The 22,250-nt window shown below is 39.8% G+C and overlaps 1 protein-coding gene across 1 annotated transcript in view; it reads left to right on the top strand.

Moving 5' to 3' along the window:
- LYST (lysosomal trafficking regulator) overlaps nt 1–22,250 on the top strand; it is a 127,772-nt gene that overhangs the window by 78,745 nt on the left and 26,777 nt on the right. Inside the window, exons 32-42 of the mRNA XM_090263455.1 lie at nt 763–939; nt 1,472–1,548; nt 1,671–1,859; nt 4,607–4,752; nt 4,840–4,936; nt 5,829–5,890; nt 7,263–7,318; nt 11,069–11,221; nt 13,925–14,169; nt 18,431–18,497; nt 19,774–19,930. Coding sequence (XP_090119581.1) covers nt 763–939; nt 1,472–1,548; nt 1,671–1,859; nt 4,607–4,752; nt 4,840–4,936; nt 5,829–5,890; nt 7,263–7,318; nt 11,069–11,221; nt 13,925–14,169; nt 18,431–18,497; nt 19,774–19,930 — 1,426 coding nt within the window. The remainder of the gene's footprint in view (nt 1–762; nt 940–1,471; nt 1,549–1,670; nt 1,860–4,606; nt 4,753–4,839; nt 4,937–5,828; nt 5,891–7,262; nt 7,319–11,068; nt 11,222–13,924; nt 14,170–18,430; nt 18,498–19,773; nt 19,931–22,250) is intronic.

The raw sequence follows: 22,250 nt of genomic DNA, 5'->3' as shown, positions 1-22,250 counted from the left end.
GTACTGAATGCTTATAAGCTCATCCAAAAATAACTTTTTGTTTTGGAATTTTCACCAACTTCTGTTCTACCAAGCAGAAATCAAAGGAGAAAGAATAAATAAGCATAACTCTCTTATCTCAAGGTTGAAAGGAAAGGTCCCCTTCCAGTTAAATTTTTCTGTGAGAAAGACTAAGAGTGATTTTCCCTTATCCGAAGCGTAGTTTCTGTATTTCTTTAGCTAATCCTTTGCAGAATTTTTTCCCAAAAGCCTGCTTGCTGGCCTTTCTTTTCCTTCTTTACTTCCCTCCCTCCCTTCCTTCCTTCCTTCTTTCCTTCCTTCCTTCCTCCTTTTTCCTCTCTTTTTTTTCTTTTTTTACCTTTGACAATGAAAAATTTAAATATGCTAAGGAAAATGGAATACTATATAACTATCACATAGATTTAATAACTGTTCATATTTTTACCATATTGGCATCATTTCTTCTTTTTCTGAAGTATTTTTAAGTAAATGATAAAATGACATTTTTCAAGATAATTTCTTAAATAACCATGAAAACCTCCTACCTAGCAAAATCAGCATCTCCCCAACGTCATCGTATATCCAGTGCATAATCAAATGTTTTCAGTTCTCCCTGGAATGTCTTTTTGTAGCTCATTTATTCAAACCAGATCTAACCAAATAAATCTAGCAACATAACCTAGTTTAATTACTGTTAAGTAATTTAAATGTAAGAAATAAAAATTCTTCATGACTGAAAAAATTTGTTACTTTGTTTTAAAGCATGGAGCCAAGTTGGTTTTGTATTTGTCAGAGCTGATCCATAATCACCAGGATGAGCTGACTCAGGAAGAGCTGGACACAGCAGAGCTGCTTATGAACGCTTTGAAGTTATGTGGCCACAAGTGCATCCCTCCCAGTGCAGCCACAAAACCAGAACTTCTCAAAATCATCAAAGAGGTCAGTTGCTGAAACAAATAATTTTCTTAGAAGATCCCATTGACTAAAATAAAAGAGTGATTGGAGTCTTTTTTTTTTATTTTTTTATTTTTTTATTATAGAGTATTATCAATGATGAATTTGAAATGCCTTTTTCGTATATTGATTTTTCATCATGAGAGAACAGGCTTATTTAATGTTTTATCCTCTGTGGTCATACATATCTGTTATCAGTAGCTTTCAGTGAGGGAAAGATTTTTATGGTTAAGCAAGTTGAAGAACAACCTTGGGTTGTGGGTTCTTTAATGAAAGAACAAAATAAGGAAGCAACTCTGGTTAACTATTCTGTCCTAATTCCTGTGACCCAAATGATATGGAAACAAAGGGGAAGTATACCATTATTTAAGTGGTTGGTGTATTTTAATATTCTGGTCTCCCGGGGACACTATGTTTTCCTTCATTAACTTGGTTTTAAAATTAGTTTATTGGGCTCTGTGCCAATGTTAAATAAATAATAAGTTTTCTATAGTACATAATTATTTAAATCTTTTAGGAACAAAAGAAATATGAAACTGAAGAGAGTGTGAATAAAGCTACCTGGCAGAAAACAGTTAATAACAATCAACAAAGGTAGGATTGCCTTTTAGGAATCCATTAGACTTCACGTATACTTTTAGTTTTAAAGGATCACGTTTTGATACACAGTTCATGTTTCACACGTGCTTAACGTATGGACCATCCTGTTTGTTTAGTCTCTTTCAGCGTCTCGACTCAAAATCAAAGGATATATCGAAAGTTGCTGCAGATATCACCCAGGCAGTGTCTTTGTCCCAAGGAATTGAGAGAAAAAAGGTGATCCAGCACATCCGAGGGATGTACAAAGTCGACCTGAGTGCCAGCCGCCACTGGCAGGAACTCAGCCAGCAGCTGACGCACGACAGGTGAGCGGGCGCACAGGTGTTGGGGCTGTCTTGCTTGAACATTTTACATGTCCATGTTCAATACTAAGTTTGTTCCACAATAAAGAGTTGTAACATTACTGCATTAGTTTAAGTTTTTAACCATTTGTGATTTATTTCATCTAGAAGAATAATCCTATGAGAGGTTTTTTTAAAAAAGTTCTTGGAGGGAGTAAAAGTAGAGAGAGGCATTAGCTCTTCCAGCAAGTAAAATCTATATATTAGCTTTAATTTTAAAATATGATCTTCGCAAAAGAATAGAGAAATCACTGAAACAGAGTAATTGGGAAGTAGATATTTTTCTAGCTAAGACTTTAACAATACTTAAAAGATGCTTCAAAAATAAGAAGGGAATTAAAATATTATTCTCTAAATTGGATAACTGATTAGATTATTTTTAAGTTCATTTTGAGTTACGGTTGACATACAATATTATATTAGTTATATATGTACAACAGAATGATTAGACATGTACATAACTTATGAAGTAATCACCTTCATAATTCTAGTACTCACCTGGCACCATACATAGTTATGACAATATCATTGTATTCCCTGTGCTGCACTTTACATCCCCATGAATATTTTATAACTGCCAATTTGTACTTCTTAATCCCTTTCACTTTTTTGGATCATTGCCCCCAGTGCTCCTCTCATCTGGAAACTATCAGTTTGTTCTCTGTATCTAGGAGTTTCTGTTCTGTTGTTTAGATTCCACAAGTAAGTGAAAGTATACAGTACTGGCTTTCTCTGTCTGACTTATTTCACTTCGCACAATACCCTCTAGGTTCATCATATTGTTGTAAATGACAAGATTTCTACTGTATATATGCACCACATCTTATTCATTTGTCTATCAATGGACATGTAAGTGGCTGTTGTTTATAATGCTGCAATGAATATAGGGGTTCATATATGTTTTTGAGTTAATGTATTGGGTTTCTTTAGATAGGTACCCAGATGTGGAATTACTGGGTCATAAGGTAGTTCTATTTTTAATTTTTTGAGGTGCCACCGTACTGTTTTCCACAGTGGCTGCACCAGTTTACAATCCCACCAACAGTGCATCAGCGTTCCCATTTCTCTGCATGCTCTCCAACACTTGTTGTTTGTTGATTTATCAATGATGGCCATTCTGACAGGTGTGAGGTAATATCTCATTGTGGTTTTGATTTGCATTTCCCTGATGATTAGTGATGTTGAACATCGTTTCATATGTCTGTTGACCATAAGATAAGTGATTAGTCTGTCTTTGGGGTGCTAAAACACACTAAATGTTATACTCCAAACCAAATTCCAGGCCAATGGGAGAATTTTAAAGTAGAAGGAAAGTTTATAAAGTGGAAGAAAATTTATAAAGTAGGAGAATAGGATATTTATCAACTCTTTGATGGAGGGATAACTTTTTAAGGTCAAACACAATAGAAACTACAAAGAAGAAATGAATGGATTTTGAACTTTGTTTCCAATGTAATTAACAACTGTAACAAAAACAACAAAATGTGAGATTTATTTTCAGTGAATATGTTAGTTAATATTTTTATCATTTTAGAAGTCCATAAAGACTTGAAAATAAAATATTACGATCCCAAAAGTTTGAGCAAAAGACATATATACACTCTTGACATAGACAAAAAGAATTAATAAAAGGATGATAAAACAGTGACTATTGCTAGAGGCTACTTTGGTTTTTTAAAACCTTGTATACCAGATTTTACCTTTTATGTTAGAAAAGAAATCTTTAGGTGCTAATATCCATGAAACATGTCTTAGCCCTTGGTTAGAGGTTTGGAGATTTTTGTACACTTTGATATATATAATATATATCAGGAGCCATACAGACATTTTATTTCTAGATCCAGTTATCCTGTTTAAGGGATTATATCCTAAAGGAGATATTTAATATATGAAGAGGTAATAAACACAAAGGTTTTGTCTTTTGCATTATTTATGCTAGTGAATGACTTGGAAACAAATATATATTAGTAGTAGAATTCAGTGCATTATGATATATCCATTCAGTGCAATATTAGCCACTTAAGCTGATGACAGGTAAGATTATCATGTGTTCTGCAAAAGAAGGTAGGACATAGAAATGTGTATACATAATAAGTGTAACTGCAATTTTAATAAAATAACCACTACCAATATTTTTGTATGCTCAGGGTAGTAGGATTAAGGGTAATTTTTTTCTCTTATTTCTATAAATGTATTTAATATGATCCTACTATTTTCTTTCACTTAAAATATTAATTTAAAGTTTTTAATAAATGTGATTTATACTACAAAAGTGAACTAATTTGTTTGTTACATTAGATAGTAGGCAAAAAATGGGGTATGTAAAAAATTAATTTGGAAAATGGATTTGTTTTTAGTTATCCATATTAAGCCCACTGTATTGCTAAAGCATACATGTTACTAAAGCATTCATAGTAGTCAGCTATGTGTTTTTAAAATTTTAAAAGATACAGGAAGCTGGTCACGGAGCTTGCTTCTAGGTGGGGAATCAGGAGACTAGGATACTTAATTCTTTATGTTATTCTTTTGTACTATGTGTCTGTATTCCTTAGTCTTATTATATAAATAGTTGGGTTTTTTTTCTTTTTCTCTTTTAATAGTCGGTTTTTCAATTGAATAGATCAGTTTTGATTAATTTATACAGTGACTTTTTTTTAAAGCTACAGGTACTTCAGATTGCCACTTAAGCACTCTTCTCTTGTGCCCTGCAGGGCAGTCTGGTATGACCCAATCTACTATCCAACCTCCTGGCAGCTGGATCCCACAGAAGGGCCGAATCGGGAGAGGAGGCGTTTGCAGAGATGTTACTTAACTATTCCAAACAAGTATCTCCTTAGGGATAGACAGAAATCAGAAGGTAATAGTGGCTTTTTGACTCCACATATAAATAGAGCAATAACTATGGTCATTTGGTAAAGATAATATGTGCTCTTTTCCTCAACAGATGTGGTCAAACCTCCACTTTCTTACCTCTTTGAAGACAAAACTCATTCTTCTTTCTCTTCTACTGTAAAAGACAAAGCTGCAAGTGAGTCTATAAGGTAACTTTGAATCCATAAGACGCTTTCCTTTTTGTTGAAGAGGTTAAAGATTTATGTAGTCTGTTGTAGTACTTATGTACTATTTATTTTAGGCAACGCTGTGTGGTTTTAGGAAAGGTTGTAAACATGGCGGAAGAGAGGACAAGGTTGAATGGCTAGAATCCAAAGGAAAAGGCATTGTTGATAGGAAGGAGTCCTTGGACTTCGGTCACTGTGCTCTGGCCCTTGTTAGCATAGATGTTTCTGTAGTGAACTGTTCGCTCTGGGATACAGGCCACGCGGCTGGTGGCATCCACAGGCAGTCATGTAGTGATTGAAGGGTCAAGTCCTGCGCCTGCTCTTCCTAGCTTTCTGGTCTGGTCTGCGTGTCAGTTTCCTTATCTGTTGTTACGTGAGGAAGATGGTAACACCCTGCGTATCGCGGAACTGCTGCACAGTAAACGGGTCGGTTATTACCCTGCCCACTTTATAGATGAAAAACTGAGACAGACAGACACCAGCGACCTGACGAAAGAATAGAGGAGCTCTTCTGTTTCCTGTGTTTCCTAGAAGCTAGGCTTCTTTTATGTGTTTGAAGTATCAGAGGCATTCTCCAGTGTTTGCTTATTTACTGAAAAATATCAGATATTGAAGCTTCTTTTCAGTAACTGAATCCTGTATTTTATATACAGGGTATAGAGGTTATTAGCTTTTTCTAAAAGTCTGAGTCATTTTTTCCCTCTGCTAGAATGTTAAAGAATGAGATAATATTTTTATGTGCGTTTTGACAAGACATCTTGTGCTTGAAACTCGTCTGTTTTGCTGGAATCTTTCACTAGATATAATAAAGCTTTATACTGTCTAAAATTGGTCAAAACATTTAATCATAGTAATTTTAAATATATTTTGACAGAGTGAATAGAAGATGTATCAGCGTTGCACCATCTAGAGAGACAACTGGTGAATTGTTATTAGGTAAGTCACATTCTGAAGAGTTTTACACATGTTCACGCTGTCTTAGTTTATTCCAGGTAATTTGAAGCTTTGTTTTGACACACTGTCATTAAATGAGATAAACTTTCTGTAACATCATGGAGGTTATTTTGCCTTAACATTATATAAAATGCATTAACTCGTGAATGCATTATATATAATGACTTGTCCCTGAAAAGCGTATGAATAGCATTTTAATTTTTATAAAGTTGACTTTCTTCATGAGTATATATTTAATCATTCCTTTTATTTATATATCAATTTTTATTTTAAAGTGAAGAATTATTATTAATAGTGTAATTATAGGCCTACTGTGTTAACAGATATACCTATGGTTAATAACTGTATCTACCTTGAGATTTATAATTCATATTCTCTATTGTATTTCTGAGGGAAAGGCCAAGATTGTTAATGCATGGAGACCTGTGTAGTTACATTAGGTGAGAAGTATTTTCCCCAAGATATGAAGGAATGAAGTTCTACCACTTGGTCTCTGTTCCCTTAAAGAGCCAGCTTGTATGCTGTAGGCTGGTTGTCCCCAAAGCGCGGTCTCCAAATCAGGAGCAGCAGCAGCAGCATCACATGGGACTTCTTAGAAATGCACTTTCTTGGGCCCCAGCCCTCACCAACTGAATCTGAAACTCTGGGGTGGCTCCCGGCCATAAGCATTTGATGGGCCCTCAGATGTGAGCATCACTGCCCCTGGGGCCCAAAGGGCAGAGCTCTGAGCTGCTGGGACAGTGCCCTCGCTGAGCTAGCCAGGCCAGTGCTCAAAGGTGGCCAACACACGGTGCAGAGCCCAGGCAGTCCCTGCCGTTGGGAGACATGGCATAGGGACGTGGCTCATCAACTGCCTGTGAAGCAGGGAAAATTGCAGATGATCTTTTAAGCCATTTGTGCCTTATTAAGTGTTTAAGTCAGCAAAATAATTAAGAATTCCTCTTTTGCTAGGAAACTTGGTCTACAACTTGACTTCAGTTAATGTGTGACAAAATAAAGCAAGATAATACGTTGGTTATATAAGAACACTGGTGATAATAAATAGCCAACCTTTTTAGCACTGAGTGCCAGGCACTATTAATAAGCATTTTGCATATAATCTAATTCCCACAGTAATCCTGTGAAACAGAGTCTTTGCCTCCCCCTTCTTTTTATAAGGAAACCAAGAGACTGAGGTTGAGCAGCTTGCCTGAGATTTCATGGATGCTGTTCAAAAATAGGTTTTAAGCGTCAGGAACTGTTTCTGGGTGATGGCATTCGAATTCAGGCTATTGACTCTAAAGGGCATGCTTGTAACCCTGTCAGGTAACAGTGCACATACCTTTTTAAACTCACATACAGTTATATTCTGCAGGTAAATGTGGAATGTATTTTGTGGAAGATAATGCTTCTGATACAGTTGAAAGTTCGGTGAGTAGAAGCTTAAGTTTGCACTAATTAAATTCACACAAATTCCCAGCCCTGGCTGGTGTGGTTCAGTGGTTAGAGCACCAGCCTGCGAACCAAAGTGTCGCTAGTTTGATTTCCAGTCAGGGCACATGCCTGGGTTTCAGGCCAGGTCCCCAGTTGTGGGCGCATGAGAGGCATCCACACATTGATGTTTCTCTCCCTCTCTTTCTATCTGCCTTCCCCTCTCTCTAAAAACAAATAAATAAAATCTAAAAAAAAAATATATATCAATTTAAAAAAAAAATTAAATTCACACAAATTCCCAAAATATGTAAATTCAGTATTACCACAAAGCAAGTAGAACTATTAGAGCTTATTTATCGTGACTTAATGTGTAGATTTATCTAAATTTTGAACATTTTTTTTGAAAGATCGTTCTGAAAAGAAGACTATGCCATCTCTGCTGGTACATGGCCTGAGTCTCAGCAGTTAGTTTCCGAGTCAAGTTCTCAGTCGCTCCTGTCATCTCAGCATTGTCCATTGTTCCTCATCACTACCCTAGGTAGTGACAATAAATACCCCTGCCCCTCCCAGTTCACTACCCAGTATGTTGCCTTCAAGAAGATAGGGAAGTATTACCTAGTTAAATAACTTAAGTTACCCTGATAGTCACTTAGATAGAGTAATGATCATCATTTTCATTCTTCTGGAAATACTGATATTCAGAAAATAACAAAAAACTCTTAATACACATTTTATATGGTAAAGCTTTTTATTCATTTGATTTAGTTTGTATGCCATTAAAATATTGTTTTGAAATCCTCATAACAGGAGAAATAAGGCTTTTTGTTTCTGAAAAGTTCTAAAACTAGAAATTCCTAAGGATATACTGAGTAAGATTATTCATGGTTTAATGGTGAAGTACATATTTGATTCAAAGAAATTAATGCATGAGAATATAAAATTTAGTTGTAAAACAAATAAAGTAAAAATTCATAAGAATATTTAATACAGCCCCCCCAAAATGAGTAGGCATACTTTCATGATTTAATAGCAATTACCACATTTATACCAGTTAGTAAAAGTATAGTTATGTTATTTTTCAAGAAGTGTCTTTTTAACAACCAAGTAATTTAATAGTTGATATATAGCCAACATTTTTCTGAGTCCAAAGATAATATTTTCCTTCTTTACAGCTCTCCTAAAAATACCCTCATCTGTTAATAGATTGCAGATTCCTTCTTTCCTCTGTACTTTTGTAGCATGTGTCCTTACTTATGTGACGCTTGCTGTCTTGCACTTTAGATGTATGTCCAAATATCTGTCCCCATGTATCTTACACGGTTTATTTCATGCAAAGGCCTTGAAGAGCACCTCTGTAGGTACTAAATGAATGTCTTTTGAATTGACCGTGTGTTGAATGTTGGAGCTAAACTGGAAGAATTTAGTTTTAAGTTTGAGAAAAATTACATTTCATTAAGACATGTTATTTTATGTGTAATATATTTCCTGACTCTACTTTTAAGAATCAGCTGGGACCCAGTACAACAGTAAAACACACACAGAGCAGGCCCAAGTGTCACTTCTTCCTCATTGCTGGTTTCAAATTCCTTTTGTTTTGATTCCTGGAGATCTCGTTTTTCTTATTTTTCTTGCAAATTCATATATACATTTCAAAGAATATTTTCTTAGTAGAAGAAATCAGTCTGACAGGCTACATACTGTGTGATTCCAACTCTGTGACCTGGAAAAGGGGAAACTGGAGACAGGGAACCAGTCAGCGTTGCCGGGAGTTCAAGGGAGGGGACCCCAGAGGGTCTTTAGGGCACGAAGACTGTTCTATGGTACCGTCCTGATGGATGCATGTCATTATACATTTGTCAGAACCCACAGAATGCGTGCACCAAGACTGAACCCTAATGTAAACTATGGACTTTAGTCAGGAGTAAGGTATAATATTAGCTCTTTTTTATTTAGTATATTTTATTGGTTATGTTGTTACAGTTGTTCCAATTTCTTTTCTCTTTGCTCCCCTCCGCTCAGCAACCCCCTTCCCTCCAGCAATCCCACCCCCCTTAGTCCACATCCATGGGTTGTACAGATAAGTTCTTTGGCTTTATCTTTTATTATTCTTAACTTCCCCGTGTCTATTTTGTACCAGCCAATTATGCTTCTTAATTCCCGTACCATTTCTCTGCCTTCCCCCACCCCCCAGCTGATAACCCTCCAAATGATCCCCATACCTACAATTCTATTCCTATTCTGGTTTGCTTAGTTTGTTTTCTTTTATTTTTAAGATTCTGTTGTTGATAGCTCTGAGTTGTTGTCATTTTAATGTTTATAGTCTTGATCCTCTTTTTCATAAATAAGTCCCTTTAATATCTCATATAATAATGGCTTGGTGATGATGAACTCCTTTAGCTTTACCTTGTCTGGGAAGCACTTCATCTGCCCTTCCATTCTAAATGACAGCCTTACTGGATAGAGTAGTCCTGGTTGCAGGTCCTTGCTTTTTATCACTTGAAATACTTCTTGCCAGTTCCTTCTTGCTTGCAAAGTTTCTTTTGAGAAATCAGCTGATAGTCTTATAGGCACCTCTTTGTAGGTAACTCTCTGCTTTTCTCTTGCTGCTTTTAAGATCCTCTCCCCATCTTTAACCTTTGGCATTTTAATTATGTTGTGTCTTGATGTGGTCCTCTTTGGGTCTAGCTTGTTTGGGACTCTCTGTGCTTCCTGGACTTGTATGTCTATTTCCTTCACCAAATTTGGGAAGTTTTCCTTTATTATTTTTTCACATAAGCTTTCAATTTCTTGCTCTTCCTCTTTTCCTTCCGGGCACCTCTATGATTGGGATGTTGGCATTTTTACATTTCTCCCAGAGGTTTCTAAGCCCCTCCTCATTTTTCTTCAATTCTTGTTTCCTCATTCTGTACTGATTGATTATTTCTTCCTTATGTTTCAAATCACTGATTTGAACCCCAGTTTCCTTCCCTTCACCATTGGTTTCGTGTGGATTTTCCTTTGTTTCACTTGGCATAGCTTCCACTTCTTCTTTTATGCATTTGCCATACTCAAGCATATCTGCCAAGCCTGTGAGCATCTTTATCACCAGCATTTTGAACTCTGCGTCTGTTAGATTGGCTATGTCCTTGTCGCTTAGTTCTCCCACTGGAACCTTGATCGTTTCCTCTTTTGGGCCATACCTCTCTATCTTCTTATCTTGACAGGCTCCTATGCTTGCCTCTGTGTCGTAGGTAGAGCTGTCGCACCTGTCTGGATGAGTATTTCTTCTTTATATCTTTGTTTGTTGGACTTCCATGCAGCTCGTTGTTCTGGAACTTCTGGTTGTCTGCAGTTTTAAGGTAGTTGTACGCCTTCTTAGTTGTGGAGGGAGACACAGCATGTCTACCTACGCCTCCATCTTGGCCGGAAGTCCCTATGCTCAAACTAGCTCATTATTTATAACAAGCACCAAACTAACACAAGATGTTAGTAGTAGGGAGACAGAGTAGGGGAACTCTTGCTATCTGCTCAATTTTCTTAAACCCAAAACTGCTCTGAAAAATAAAGTCTATTAACTGAAAAACACTCCTGTTTTATTCAGCATTTTGAAGTGTATAGTAGCAGGAAGGTTTTTCAGACTGCCATCTGCCATTTTGCCACAAAAGAAAGACTTTCTGTTACATTTCAATATTTTTTAAAATCTAAAATTAAAATAATTATTAATATTTCATGTAAAGCAAATACTTTCATCTACTTCCTTTGTCCCAGAGCCTTCAGGGAGAATTGGAACCAGCATCCTTTTCCTGGACATATGAAGAAATCAAAGAGGTCCACAAGCGTTGGTGGCAGCTGCGAGACAATGCTGTGGAGATCTTCCTGACCAATGGCAGGACCCTGCTGTTAGCCTTCGACAACACCAAGGTGAGCTGCGCTTCCATGACACACGCTCTCCCAAGCTCATGGTGCCAGGGTAACTGGCCACATACTGCTCAAGTGAAGCTTTAACTGATTTTAACTCACTCAGTGTTTCTGAAATCAGATAAAAATTCCTATATTGCTCAGGCCTAATTAAAGTAAACCCTTGGTTATATTAGGATTAGTTTGTTCTCCAAAACTATTACATTCTCATTCCCCAGAGGGCCTGTATCTGTAAAAAGTGAATGAATGAATGAATGCATAACCAACCCAAAAGGAGTAGTTCAAACTTGATAGTAGATTCTGCTTTTGACAAACCCTCTCCTGACACCCACCTCCCTGCAGGGGCTGTCTGTCTGCTCCTCTTTATCAAGGCCCTCTTGGACAGCTGTGTGTGCTTCCCCTCCGGGCCCTTGGTTCTCTGCCGAGTCGCTCCAGGCTTGTTTTCTTCTCACCGCTCCACTGAGCTCACAGCTCAGGTCCCTAGGGACCTCCACGCTGCTGCCCCAGCGCTCCTGTCCCGCAGTCTCCATCCTCCTGGACCCGTCTGCAGCATTGTCACAGCGATTATTCTCTTTCTCAACAGAGAAAGACCCTCCTCACTGGGCTTCTGAATTACCACTGTCTTCTCTCCCCGCTTACCCACCAGCCCTCCCCTCCCAGTCTGGCCTGTAGTTGTTGCCTCTGGGTGTCTCAGGCCTCTTCTCATCTGTCCTCGTGACTTTGAATACTACCTGTAGCCTAACAGCTTACAATTTTATGTCTACCTGAGCCTCTCCCCTGAGCACCACACTCAAATATTTAGCTTCATACTTGGCATCTCCTCTTGGAAGGCTAATTGGCATCTCAAATTTAACATGTCCAAATCCGAACCTTGATCTTTCCCCCAAATCCCCGCAGTTTTCCTTATCTCAATAAATGGCAACTCCAGCCTTTCTGCTTGCCAGAAACCTTGGGATTTTCCCAGATTCCTCCTGTTCCTCGTCTGCCACATCTACTCCATCAGAAAGTTTTCACGTTACATCCAGAGTCTGACCGCTTCCACTCCTGCCATCCTGGTGCAAGCCCCCTTCTCTCTCGCTGAAGCCATCGCACTAGCCCCTGACGGCCTCCCTGCTTCCATGCTCCCCTTCCCCCAGACCATTCTCGACACAGCACTGAGGTCGTGCGGATCATGCCATTCCTCTGCCCAAGCCCACTGGTCACTCCCTGCGTCACTTGGTTAAAGCCAGAGTCCTTTCACAGACTAACGAAGTGTTGACTAATCTGTCACCTTGTTAACTCTCTACCGTCCTGTCCCTGTCTCTCTTCTCCATCCATGCTGACTGCCTCTGCCTTGGGAAGCTAGCCACACTGACAGCAGAGCCTTTGCACTTCCTGCCCCCACAGTGCTGCCTGCAGTGCTCTCCCTCTGAGTGATCCACAGGACTCGCTCTTTCCTTTCCCAGGTGCCCTGGTCAAAGAGAGACCTTCCCTGCCTGCTCTAAGGAAATAGCAACCTCTCTCACTTCTGCCCCAAGCCTTCCTTAGCTCCTTCAGTTTGCTCTCCTTTTCTTTCTAGGACTTAATAGCGTGTAACATTGCCTCCCCAGTAGAATGTATGGCTCAATGCCATAGCTTCAGCACCTTGAACGTGCTGGCATGTAGGTGCTCAGTAAGCAGTTGTTGAATGAATGAGTGCCTCTGTTCCCTTTCAGAGTTTGGTACGCAGGCTGCCGTAAGTTCCCTCACACCGACCTTAGCTCTAGCAGGGAAGTGGACAACCTTCAGACTTAGACTGTGTGTTTAAGTTTTCCTTTTGATTTTATTTTGGGTTTTGCTTGGTTTTTTATTGCCTTGAACCTGCTTTTTTTTTGAATTGTGGTAAAAATGCATAACATAAAATTTACAGTCCTAGCCATTTTTAAGCATACAGTTTTGTAGCATTAAATTCGCATTTTTTCTGAACAGATCTCCAGGCTAGGTTCTTAAACACTCAGTGATATTGCCTGTTTCATGACCTTAGCTTCTGCTTCTCATTTACTTTTAGAACCATCTCCAAGTAGCCACACCTGTGTCCCTTCTGCCTAAGCCTGGGGCATACGCACAAATTTGTTTTTAGCCAAGGCCTGGCTCATCTGATTTTTTTTCATTTGTTAATCATCATCATCATGTAATTACTTCAGAAGTCAAAATAGCATTTTTCCGTGACAGTACTTTTGTGGGTCTCTAAAACAAGAGTTTATATACTAGTTTTCAATCAGTTGTGGAAATCAAATATTCCCTTTTGCGTAGGGTATTTTATTTCATTCTCACGAAACAAGTATTATCACCCCTGTACTGCAGTTGTGGTAACGGAAGCAGGAAACAGACCAGGTCTGTCCACTTCAGAAAACAGTGCTCTTGCTACTACATCATATTGCTTTTATTTAGATGAAGACTGCTGTTTCCTTCATTCTCAGCATCTATATATAAGTGATTTTTCTATACAAACTTTTTCTTACTTTCTTATTAACAGATCTTCCAGAAGCACAGCATAGCAGTTAAGATCCCAAGCTTTGCAGGAAGACCACATTTGAGTCTCAGGTCTCTGCCAGTTCATGTTACCGGGCAACAAGTATTGTCTTGGACAAGATTAGTTCTGTGCCTATAATAGCATGAATTCTTTGGAGGAAAGTGTCACTAAGCCCCAAATTTAAATCTGGTTGTTTTCTTTCTCTGCCCTTGTAGATTCGTGATGATGTGTACCACAATATACTGACCAATAACCTCCCTAACCTTCTGGAATATGGCAACATCACCGCCCTGACAAATTTGTGGTATACTGGGCAAATTACTAATTTTGAATATTTGACACATTTAAACAAACATGCCGGCCGATCCTTCAATGATCTCATGCAGTATCCGGTGTTCCCGTTCATACTGGCTGACTACGTTAACGAGACCCTTGACCTCAGTGATCCGTCCATCTATAGGTAACAAAAACATCATCACCTTTTGGCTTTGTCAACATGGTGTGTTTATTTCATTTAAGTCTTTATGATGAAGAATTTCAGTCATGCACAAAATTAACGAAAATGGAACGAACCACCATATGTCCGTCACCCCACCTGAACAGTTATGAAGACATTGGCTGCTATGTCTCTAAAGACAAACATCTAGAGCCCCCATCCTAACAATGATTAGTTGAAAAAAACAGAAAATTTATTTTGTAGGATGTCCCTCATTTCCTGTTAGTATTTTAGCTTTTTCCTCTAGCCTCTGTACTGTATTTCTTAGATACTGGAAATTCAGTCTAAAGATTTGCTTAGATTCAGATTCAGCTTTTTTTGGCAGGGAGGGCATAACGTGGACTTTATGTGGCCTCACATCAGAAGGACGTGACCGCCCACTACAAGGGTGCTCGCGTTGAGGCTACTAGTGAACTTGTTTCTTTCGTGGATGATTATTGCTTGAGTCAGTTATTTCACTAGAGATTATAAGATGGTAATTTTCTATTCTCTCATTTCTTCTGTGTTTATTAGGAGAAAACATACAGGGTGAACCTGAGGGATTTTGTTCTGTCAGAGAGCAAGGAAACTGACATAGTTTATCAAAAAGCCATATCTGCACACCCATGTTCACTGCAGCATTATTCACAATAGCCAAGAGGGGGAGGCAGCCCAGGTTTCTGTCTGTGAGTGAATGGATGGGGAAAATGTGGTAGATATACGCAATGGAATTATTTAGCCTTAAGTTAGAGGGAAGGCCTGTCACATGCTACAACGTGGGGGAACCTTGGGGACATTGTGCTAGGTGGAACAAGCCGACCACAAAGAGTCAGATACTGTGTGATTTACTTACGCGGGTTGTCTAGGGTGGTCTAACTCATAGAGGCAGAGAGTGGAGTGGTGGTTGCTGGGAGGTGGGGAGGGAGGAGGAGAGTTGTAGTTTGGTGGGTGTAGAGTTTCAGTTTTGCAACATGAAAAACTTCTAGAGGTCTGCCGGATAACAATGTGAACAGTTCTCACTACTGAGCTGTGTATACTTGAGGGCAGTTAGGATGATAAATTGTGTGTGATGTGTTTTTTACTAAGATTAGAAAAAAGTAAAGAACTCTAGAGCCACCTAGAAAATGGCTCTCACTGCCAAACAATCAGAGCATCAAAAAGAATAATAACTACCACTGATTGAAACAATTTAAATTAAAAAAATACTTAGTCGTGATACTTTTTTAAAAGCCTCAAAAACAAAACTAAACTAAACTCATTGATATTCACTGGATATAAGTAGGGCACCAGTATTGTCCTTTTGAAACTTGGCAATTAAAGGAAAAGAATGAAGTTTTTATCCTGCCTTTCCTGAAGGAATTGCATTTTAAGAGTAACCAAATAGTCCTGGTTGATGAGAGAATATTCTCTTGTTTTAGTTTTAGTTTTAAAAATATTCTCTGGTTATTAGCAGAAAGAGTCAAGAAATCACAAGTGTTGGCAAAGATGTGGAGAAAAGGGAACCCTTGTACACTGTTGGTGGGACTGTAAATTGCTGTAGCCACCATGGGAAGCAATATGGAGTTTCCTCAAAAAAATAAAAATAGAACTACTATAGGATCTAGCAATTCCATCTCTGGGTATTTATCCAAAGAAAATAAAAATGCTACTTCAGAAGGACATATGAACCTCTATGTTCATTGCAGCATTATTTCCAGTAGCTGTCTAGGCCTAGTTCAGACAGTTTTCCAGATATGGACACAACCTAAGTGTCCGCTGATAGATGAGTGGATAAAGAAAATGTGGTATATCCATACAATGGGAAATTATCCAGCCATAAAAAAAGAGGGACATCTTGCCATTTAAGGCAACATGAGTGGACCTTGAGGGCATTATGCTATAAGTCAGACAAAGACAGACAGATACCATATAATTTCACTTATATGTGGAATCTTAACAAACAAACAAACAAACATAAAATCTGGCTCATAGATACAGAGAACATGGGTTGTTGCCAGAGTCTGGAGACGAGGGGTGGTGACGGGGGTCAGAAGGTGCAAACTTCCAGTTATTCAATAGATAAGCCCTGGGGACGGAATGCACAGCATGGTGCCTGTAGTTAATAATTCTGTATTACACATATGAAAGTTGCTAAAGAGATCTCATCACAAGAGGAAAATTCTATATGTGGTGATGGATGTTGACTAGACTTATTGTAGTGATCATTTTGCAACACATACAAATATTGAATCATTATGTTGTTTGTACACCTGAAAGTAATAGAATGTTGTATGTCAATTTTACCTCAAAAAAAAAAATCTCTTATTTGATTTAAAGAGAAATGGACTGCAAATATTTTACTTGATCTATTAGGGTATTTTAATTATCACTGCTGAAAGTAGGCCTAGTTCAGACAGTTTTTAAGAACTCAGATTAAGTTTAATATATTTGTCAATTTATAAAAAAGCAAAGGGCATATTATCTTTTAGACATTTTTATACACTGTTGATGGACATTTAAATTATGCACTACTGGTATAAATGGATACAATCTTTCTGAAAAGCAATGCGATAATATAGCCAAAGATCTCTCTTTTTTTTTAAATTTATTTTTATAATTTATTTGTTTGTTTATTTATTTGTAGAGAGAGGAGAAAGAGAGGGAAAGAAGCACCACTGTGTGGTTGCCTCTCACTCATGTCCCCAACTGGGGACCTGATGTGCAACCTAGTCATGTGCCCTGACTGGGAATCAAACCAGTGACACTTGGTTTGCAGGTTGATGCTCAATCCACTGAGCCACAGCAGCCAGGGCTCCAAAGATCTCTTAAAATGTGCACACTTCCAGGACTTTTTCTTAGAAAGTACTAAAGGCTAAGGGTGTGTGCTGTACCAGAAAGGCTCCCACTGGGAGTCAGTCGCGGGAGGCAGGAAGTCTGTCCATCTGGTTCGCAGCTGGTCCCGGCATCTGGCACTCAACCAAAGCCTGAGCCCTCCAGGACCTGCCTCGCATCTGTTTTAAAGTAAATGGTTAAACGTTGCAGCGATTACAAATTATATTGTAGAAATGTATATTATAGGTGGGGAAAGCTGTTCTTTTTCTTTAAAAAGTGAATATACATACACAGATAAGCAGGAAAACATCTGGAAGGGTGTATATCAAAACGTTGTACCTGTGGATAATAGCAGGGTGGCCGATTTTTGGTTCATTCTATTTGCTCATCAGTAATATTTGATTTTCAGCCACAATAGGAAGTATCACTTGTGTTCAGAAAACCCTATCTATGCAATGTAGAAAAATTGCATGCCAGGATCTGAAACAGTATTTCTCCTATTTTGAGATGTGAATTGTATTTATTCTATAAAACTGTTCTTTTTAACAAAGTTTTTAAGAGTAGAAAAGTCTCAAAAGCAAAATTAGTGTATTTACCATCACTAATTGCAAATGTCTAGGAAATAATGATTTTAAAAAATAGTTATAGCAACACCTGGCTAAACAGACCTGGCCTGACGTTCTGAAGTTTGGGCAAATCTTGACGTTGCTGTAGTTACAGTGCCACACGTTGAAACTGCAGGCGCCCCATCCCGGGGTCAGGCCAGCCGGTGCCTCAGCCTGGGAGCTGCCCTTCCGCAGGGCTCTGCTGTTGCTCCTTTTCCTCCACGTGAGGGCTCCTCCCTGAGTTCTTGTGGCTCCCTGGTGCGGTGTGCACAGTAGCACAAACACGTCCACACGTGTCACCCATGGAGCGAATTACATAGCAAAATATTTATTTCAGTTCGCACACTCCAAATCTCAGCTTACTCGTTTTAAACATGTGTATGTAGTTTCTTCAGTTTCCACTACTGTCCTAATAATTGTGTAGCATCTCATGATCACATTTCCTGTCCCCACTGCGCTTTGCGCTTCACTGCCTCCCGGGGCAGGCGCCCAGGGCTTGGTGCACTTAGCTGCCATGGGCAGCATCCGTCAGGACTCCGGAGGAAAAGGACGAAGCAGGGAGAAGAGGGCCAGCAGTGCTCCTCTTGCCATGGTCACCCGTAAGTCAGGACTTCCTAATACCGGCACGGACCTCTTTAGAAAATCCTGCCCTAACAGTTTATGAAACCATAATTTGAATGGTGACTGTTAGTTGCAAAGCAACGTGTGTAAGCACTAAAGTAAGGGCCGAGTGTTCTGTTGATCACGTATTTACTGCGACGCAGGCATCTAGGCAGCTTGGCCTCACAGCATCGGGATGCTCTCCTTTCACACCATTTCTTCCCTTGCAGAAACCTCTCCAAGCCCATAGCTGTGCAGTATAAAGAAAAGGAAGATCGTTACGTGGACACATACAAGGTGGGTTCCGTTTTTACTCATTTTTGATACATGAAAACAAGCTTTGTTTTATAGACTTGTGTTTAAAATTTTAAAATTATAGCATTGATTTTTCTTTTTCACTTCTGGTGCATTGATTGACAGACAACTGAAAATCATTACATGATTTTGAATATTATTCTGTCTCAATTCTCTGAAACCATTTTGCCCAGAACAAGAAATATACTTGTAGTGGCATAAATTGGAAGCTAGTAATCCATTGTGAGACTGAAATACATCAGTAAATATATTTCTAATAAAAATCACAGATTTCCAGTGGCGCATGGTCCCTGAGTGTTAGTTCTATAACAATATCAGTATCTTTATGATGCACCATATTCCGTTGTTATTCATAGTCAGCGAGTTATGCATTGCTTTATTAGCAGAAATTTACCAGATTCTAAAACTTAAAAATAGAAAGAAATGACCCATTTCTGTGAAATTGATATTAATGAAATTCTGTTTGAAATTCAAGTAAACTTGTTAGTAACATGTTGCATCCTTCACTGCAGTACCCAGATAGGAGCAGCTGAAGCAGTTTTCTTACACTCACCACACTCATGTCAGAGATCCAGAAAGTTCCCTCCAAGCATCTTATAGCTGTCACTGCTTAATGGTACTCTGCAGTGAAAAAGGGGCAGTGCTGTGGGGCTCACGGAGAAGCGACTCCAGAAATTCACCGTCGCATGACTTCATTATCAGAGCCAGGCAGGCGTTGTGGGAGATGAGAGTAGTGACAGATATTAAATGTGTAGTTGGGCCTCCTACTTTGTGATGGAAAGATAGGAGGCGTGAAAAGTCACCATATTTGTTATCTCTGCATAGCTACCCTGCCAAACAGCCATAAGCTGTTACAGCTAGAATTCCAGTATCGTGATGTAGATACCCACTTCCGTTGCATCTCCACCGCCAGAAAAGCACTGCCCTGTGGAACAGAGCGCTGCCCCGAATCCCTCCATTAGGGTGCAGATGTCCCGGTACTGGGAGCTGCTTGATCAGCTTAGACAGGAGGGGACCTTAGCTGGGGCTGGAACTGGGAGGGAGGGTGCAGACTGGAAGGTGCCTCTGGGTGGCAGTCCTCCGTGGGGCACCCAGGAGGACACCCCCAGACAGTCACGGTGGCTGAGGTCCAAACACGAGGGGAGGGCAGCCATGGAGCATGGTGTCACAGGGAGGACGGTAAGGCCAAGGAGGGAGGCTTTCCAGCGTTGCCTGGAGCTCACCGGCACGGATTCTCTGGGTTCGCTGTGTCCTGCAGTACTTGGAGGAAGAGTACCGCAAAGGGGCCAGAGAGGATGACCCGCTGCCCCCAGTGCAGCCCTACCACTACGGCTCCCACTACTCCAACAGCGGCACGGTGCTGCACTTCCTGGTCCGGATGCCGCCCTTCACCAGGATGTTTCTGGCCTATCAGGGTAAGGCTGTGTCAGAACTGCCTGGGAGAACGCTTGGCTCACCTCCTGAGGAGGTCTCGAGACCAACCAAATCACAGGAAAAAGAATTCTGTATGTTCCTTCAGCAAAATTCTCTTCAAAAAACCTGCAGTAAGCCGAATCATTTTGCTAATGTCTCAAGTTTTAGCTTCAAATTAAACATGTCTTAAGTTTATAAACTGCAATTGACTTTTAAAATTAAGATGTAATTCATTGCCATAAAATTTACCCCTTTTACCGTTTAAAAATGTATGCAATGCACATTTTAAAGATGTTCAGCTTAATAATTATTTCAGATCACAGCTATCTTTGAACCCTAAAGGAAAACATGTTATTGTGACTTATAAATAACTCCTAAACAAATGATAGGAGAGCCACACTGCCACCGTCACCATATTAGCTTCCTAGTTAATAACCCTCTGTTCCGGCGTTGTAAGTGGCATCCTGCAAGCCGGAGATGACTAGGGCAAGGTGAATCGATTGGTGCACAAATAGACATGCTCACTGTCAGTGTCTGCTGAGAACCGTGGTATTGGTCAGTAGTTGTTCTTTGCGGTACCCACAGTCCTTTGTAGAATGATGATCCATTCGTTCACTTCTTCCTATATTTCTACTTATACGCACCCTCTTGGAAGAAGGAATCTCTTTTTGGTCTATAAAAAGGACTTTCTTAGGTTTGTCCCTCTGTAAGTACACAAAACAAATGCTTTTGCAAAACAGCTGTTTAAATAGTTGAGGATCATCGCCCTGACCCCTTTCTCCCGCTAAGTGCTGTTTGTCCCGGGGCTAGTTATCCTGAGTTATTTTGACATCAGGCCGAGATGCTCCCGTGTGCAAGATCTCATCCCAGCTGCTGCTAGGGACTCACAGTGAACAGGACCGTTCTATACTCAGTAAAGAGTCTTCAAGCCCGAGTTTAAGCCATCCTTTCTGGCTCTGATTTCCAAACCCAGCACTGTTCTGATCATCTTTCTGGACATGTTGTGATTTGTGAATGCCCTTATTAGAAAGTGGCAGTTAGAGTGAAAAGTAATTTTTCGAATGTGGTTTGAGTGCTCTCCACTGTGCTGCTCCTGTCCCAGAGTTCTGAGTGTCTGCGCCAGAGGCTGAGACCCCACTGCAGCCTCATAGAATTGTCTTTACGTTTTCTGGAACCCATTTAGATCGATAACTTTTTTTCCTGAGTGACAGTAAATATTTCTTCAGGTGTCCCTCCCTGCTTTCTGAGAAAAAGGAAGCATGTGTAAACCTCATTTCCTGGTGGGTTTTATGTAGTGGCCAGGCAGTGCTGATGGGCTCGACAGACGGGACAGGAAAGTAATAAAGGCGATAGGGGACCTGCGCACAGAGCGGCTCCGGTGGGGGGAGAAATGAGCGCATCTCGTTAAGATTTGCCTTGCTTGATGTTCAGAGTTGTCCATGACAATTTCCAAATGAAAAATATGCTCAGATTTCAGCAAGTTCAGAGGAGTTTTAGACGGAGCAGCATGGTTCCTAAGAGCATCCACACTGCTGTTTCCAGAGGCCGTCTTTGGTGCATTTCATGTTCTAGGCCTGCCTGCCACTAAGAGGTCCAACAGTTGTCAACAGAAAGACACAGGTCAAAACTCAGCTCTTGATTATTCACAGTCTGCACCAGAAAAACTTGGCAAAGGAGTGAGTTAGAACATCTAAAAGGCAGTGCTCCCCCATTCCCCCCAAAAAAGAAAAAAGAAAAAGTAGTCTTAACAATTAGAGGTGAAGGAATAATTTTGCTTCCTGATGGGGAAAAAGCTATTTTATCCACTTCAACTTGAATTTTACTCCCTTATTATTTATTCATTCAATAAATAAACTGTTATTAAGTACCTAGTATGTGCTAGGTGTGGGTGATGCCCCAGATACCTGCTTTTATGGAACTTTTATTCTACTTGGGTAGAGAGTCATCAATTAAACAAATGATATAAGTTAATCTAGTTTTATGTATTGTGAGAGCAATACATATTTTAAATCAGAGAAGGAAAACTCTGACTCCAAAAAACCTCTGCTGCCTTGCGGCATACCTCTTCAGGGGAAAGGCTAAGGGAGTAAACCCCGACAGAAAATCCGGAGCCGGAGTCCCTAAGGCGCTTTGACGTTGTAGTCAACACCGGCAACTCCTGCGGCGCCCCTGAACCCAAGCTGTATTGACTCCGTCTTTCCCTTGGACCCTTCAGCTGCGAAGAGAGGGGGGGTCTGCTGCATGGGCAACAGCAGACCCTCCATATTACCCTGCCCAGGCTCTGTAGCTTCAGCGTCATCGCAAGATGTCGATTCAACACGG

This window comes from Furipterus horrens, unplaced genomic scaffold (genome assembly GCF_987537825.1).
Source record: "Furipterus horrens unplaced genomic scaffold, mFurHor1.1.pri manual_scaffold_15, whole genome shotgun sequence".
Lineage (NCBI taxonomy): Eukaryota > Metazoa > Chordata > Mammalia > Chiroptera > Furipteridae > Furipterus > Furipterus horrens.
The sequence above is the reverse complement of the archived record's forward strand: the minus strand, read 5'-3'. Positions and strand labels throughout refer to the sequence as shown.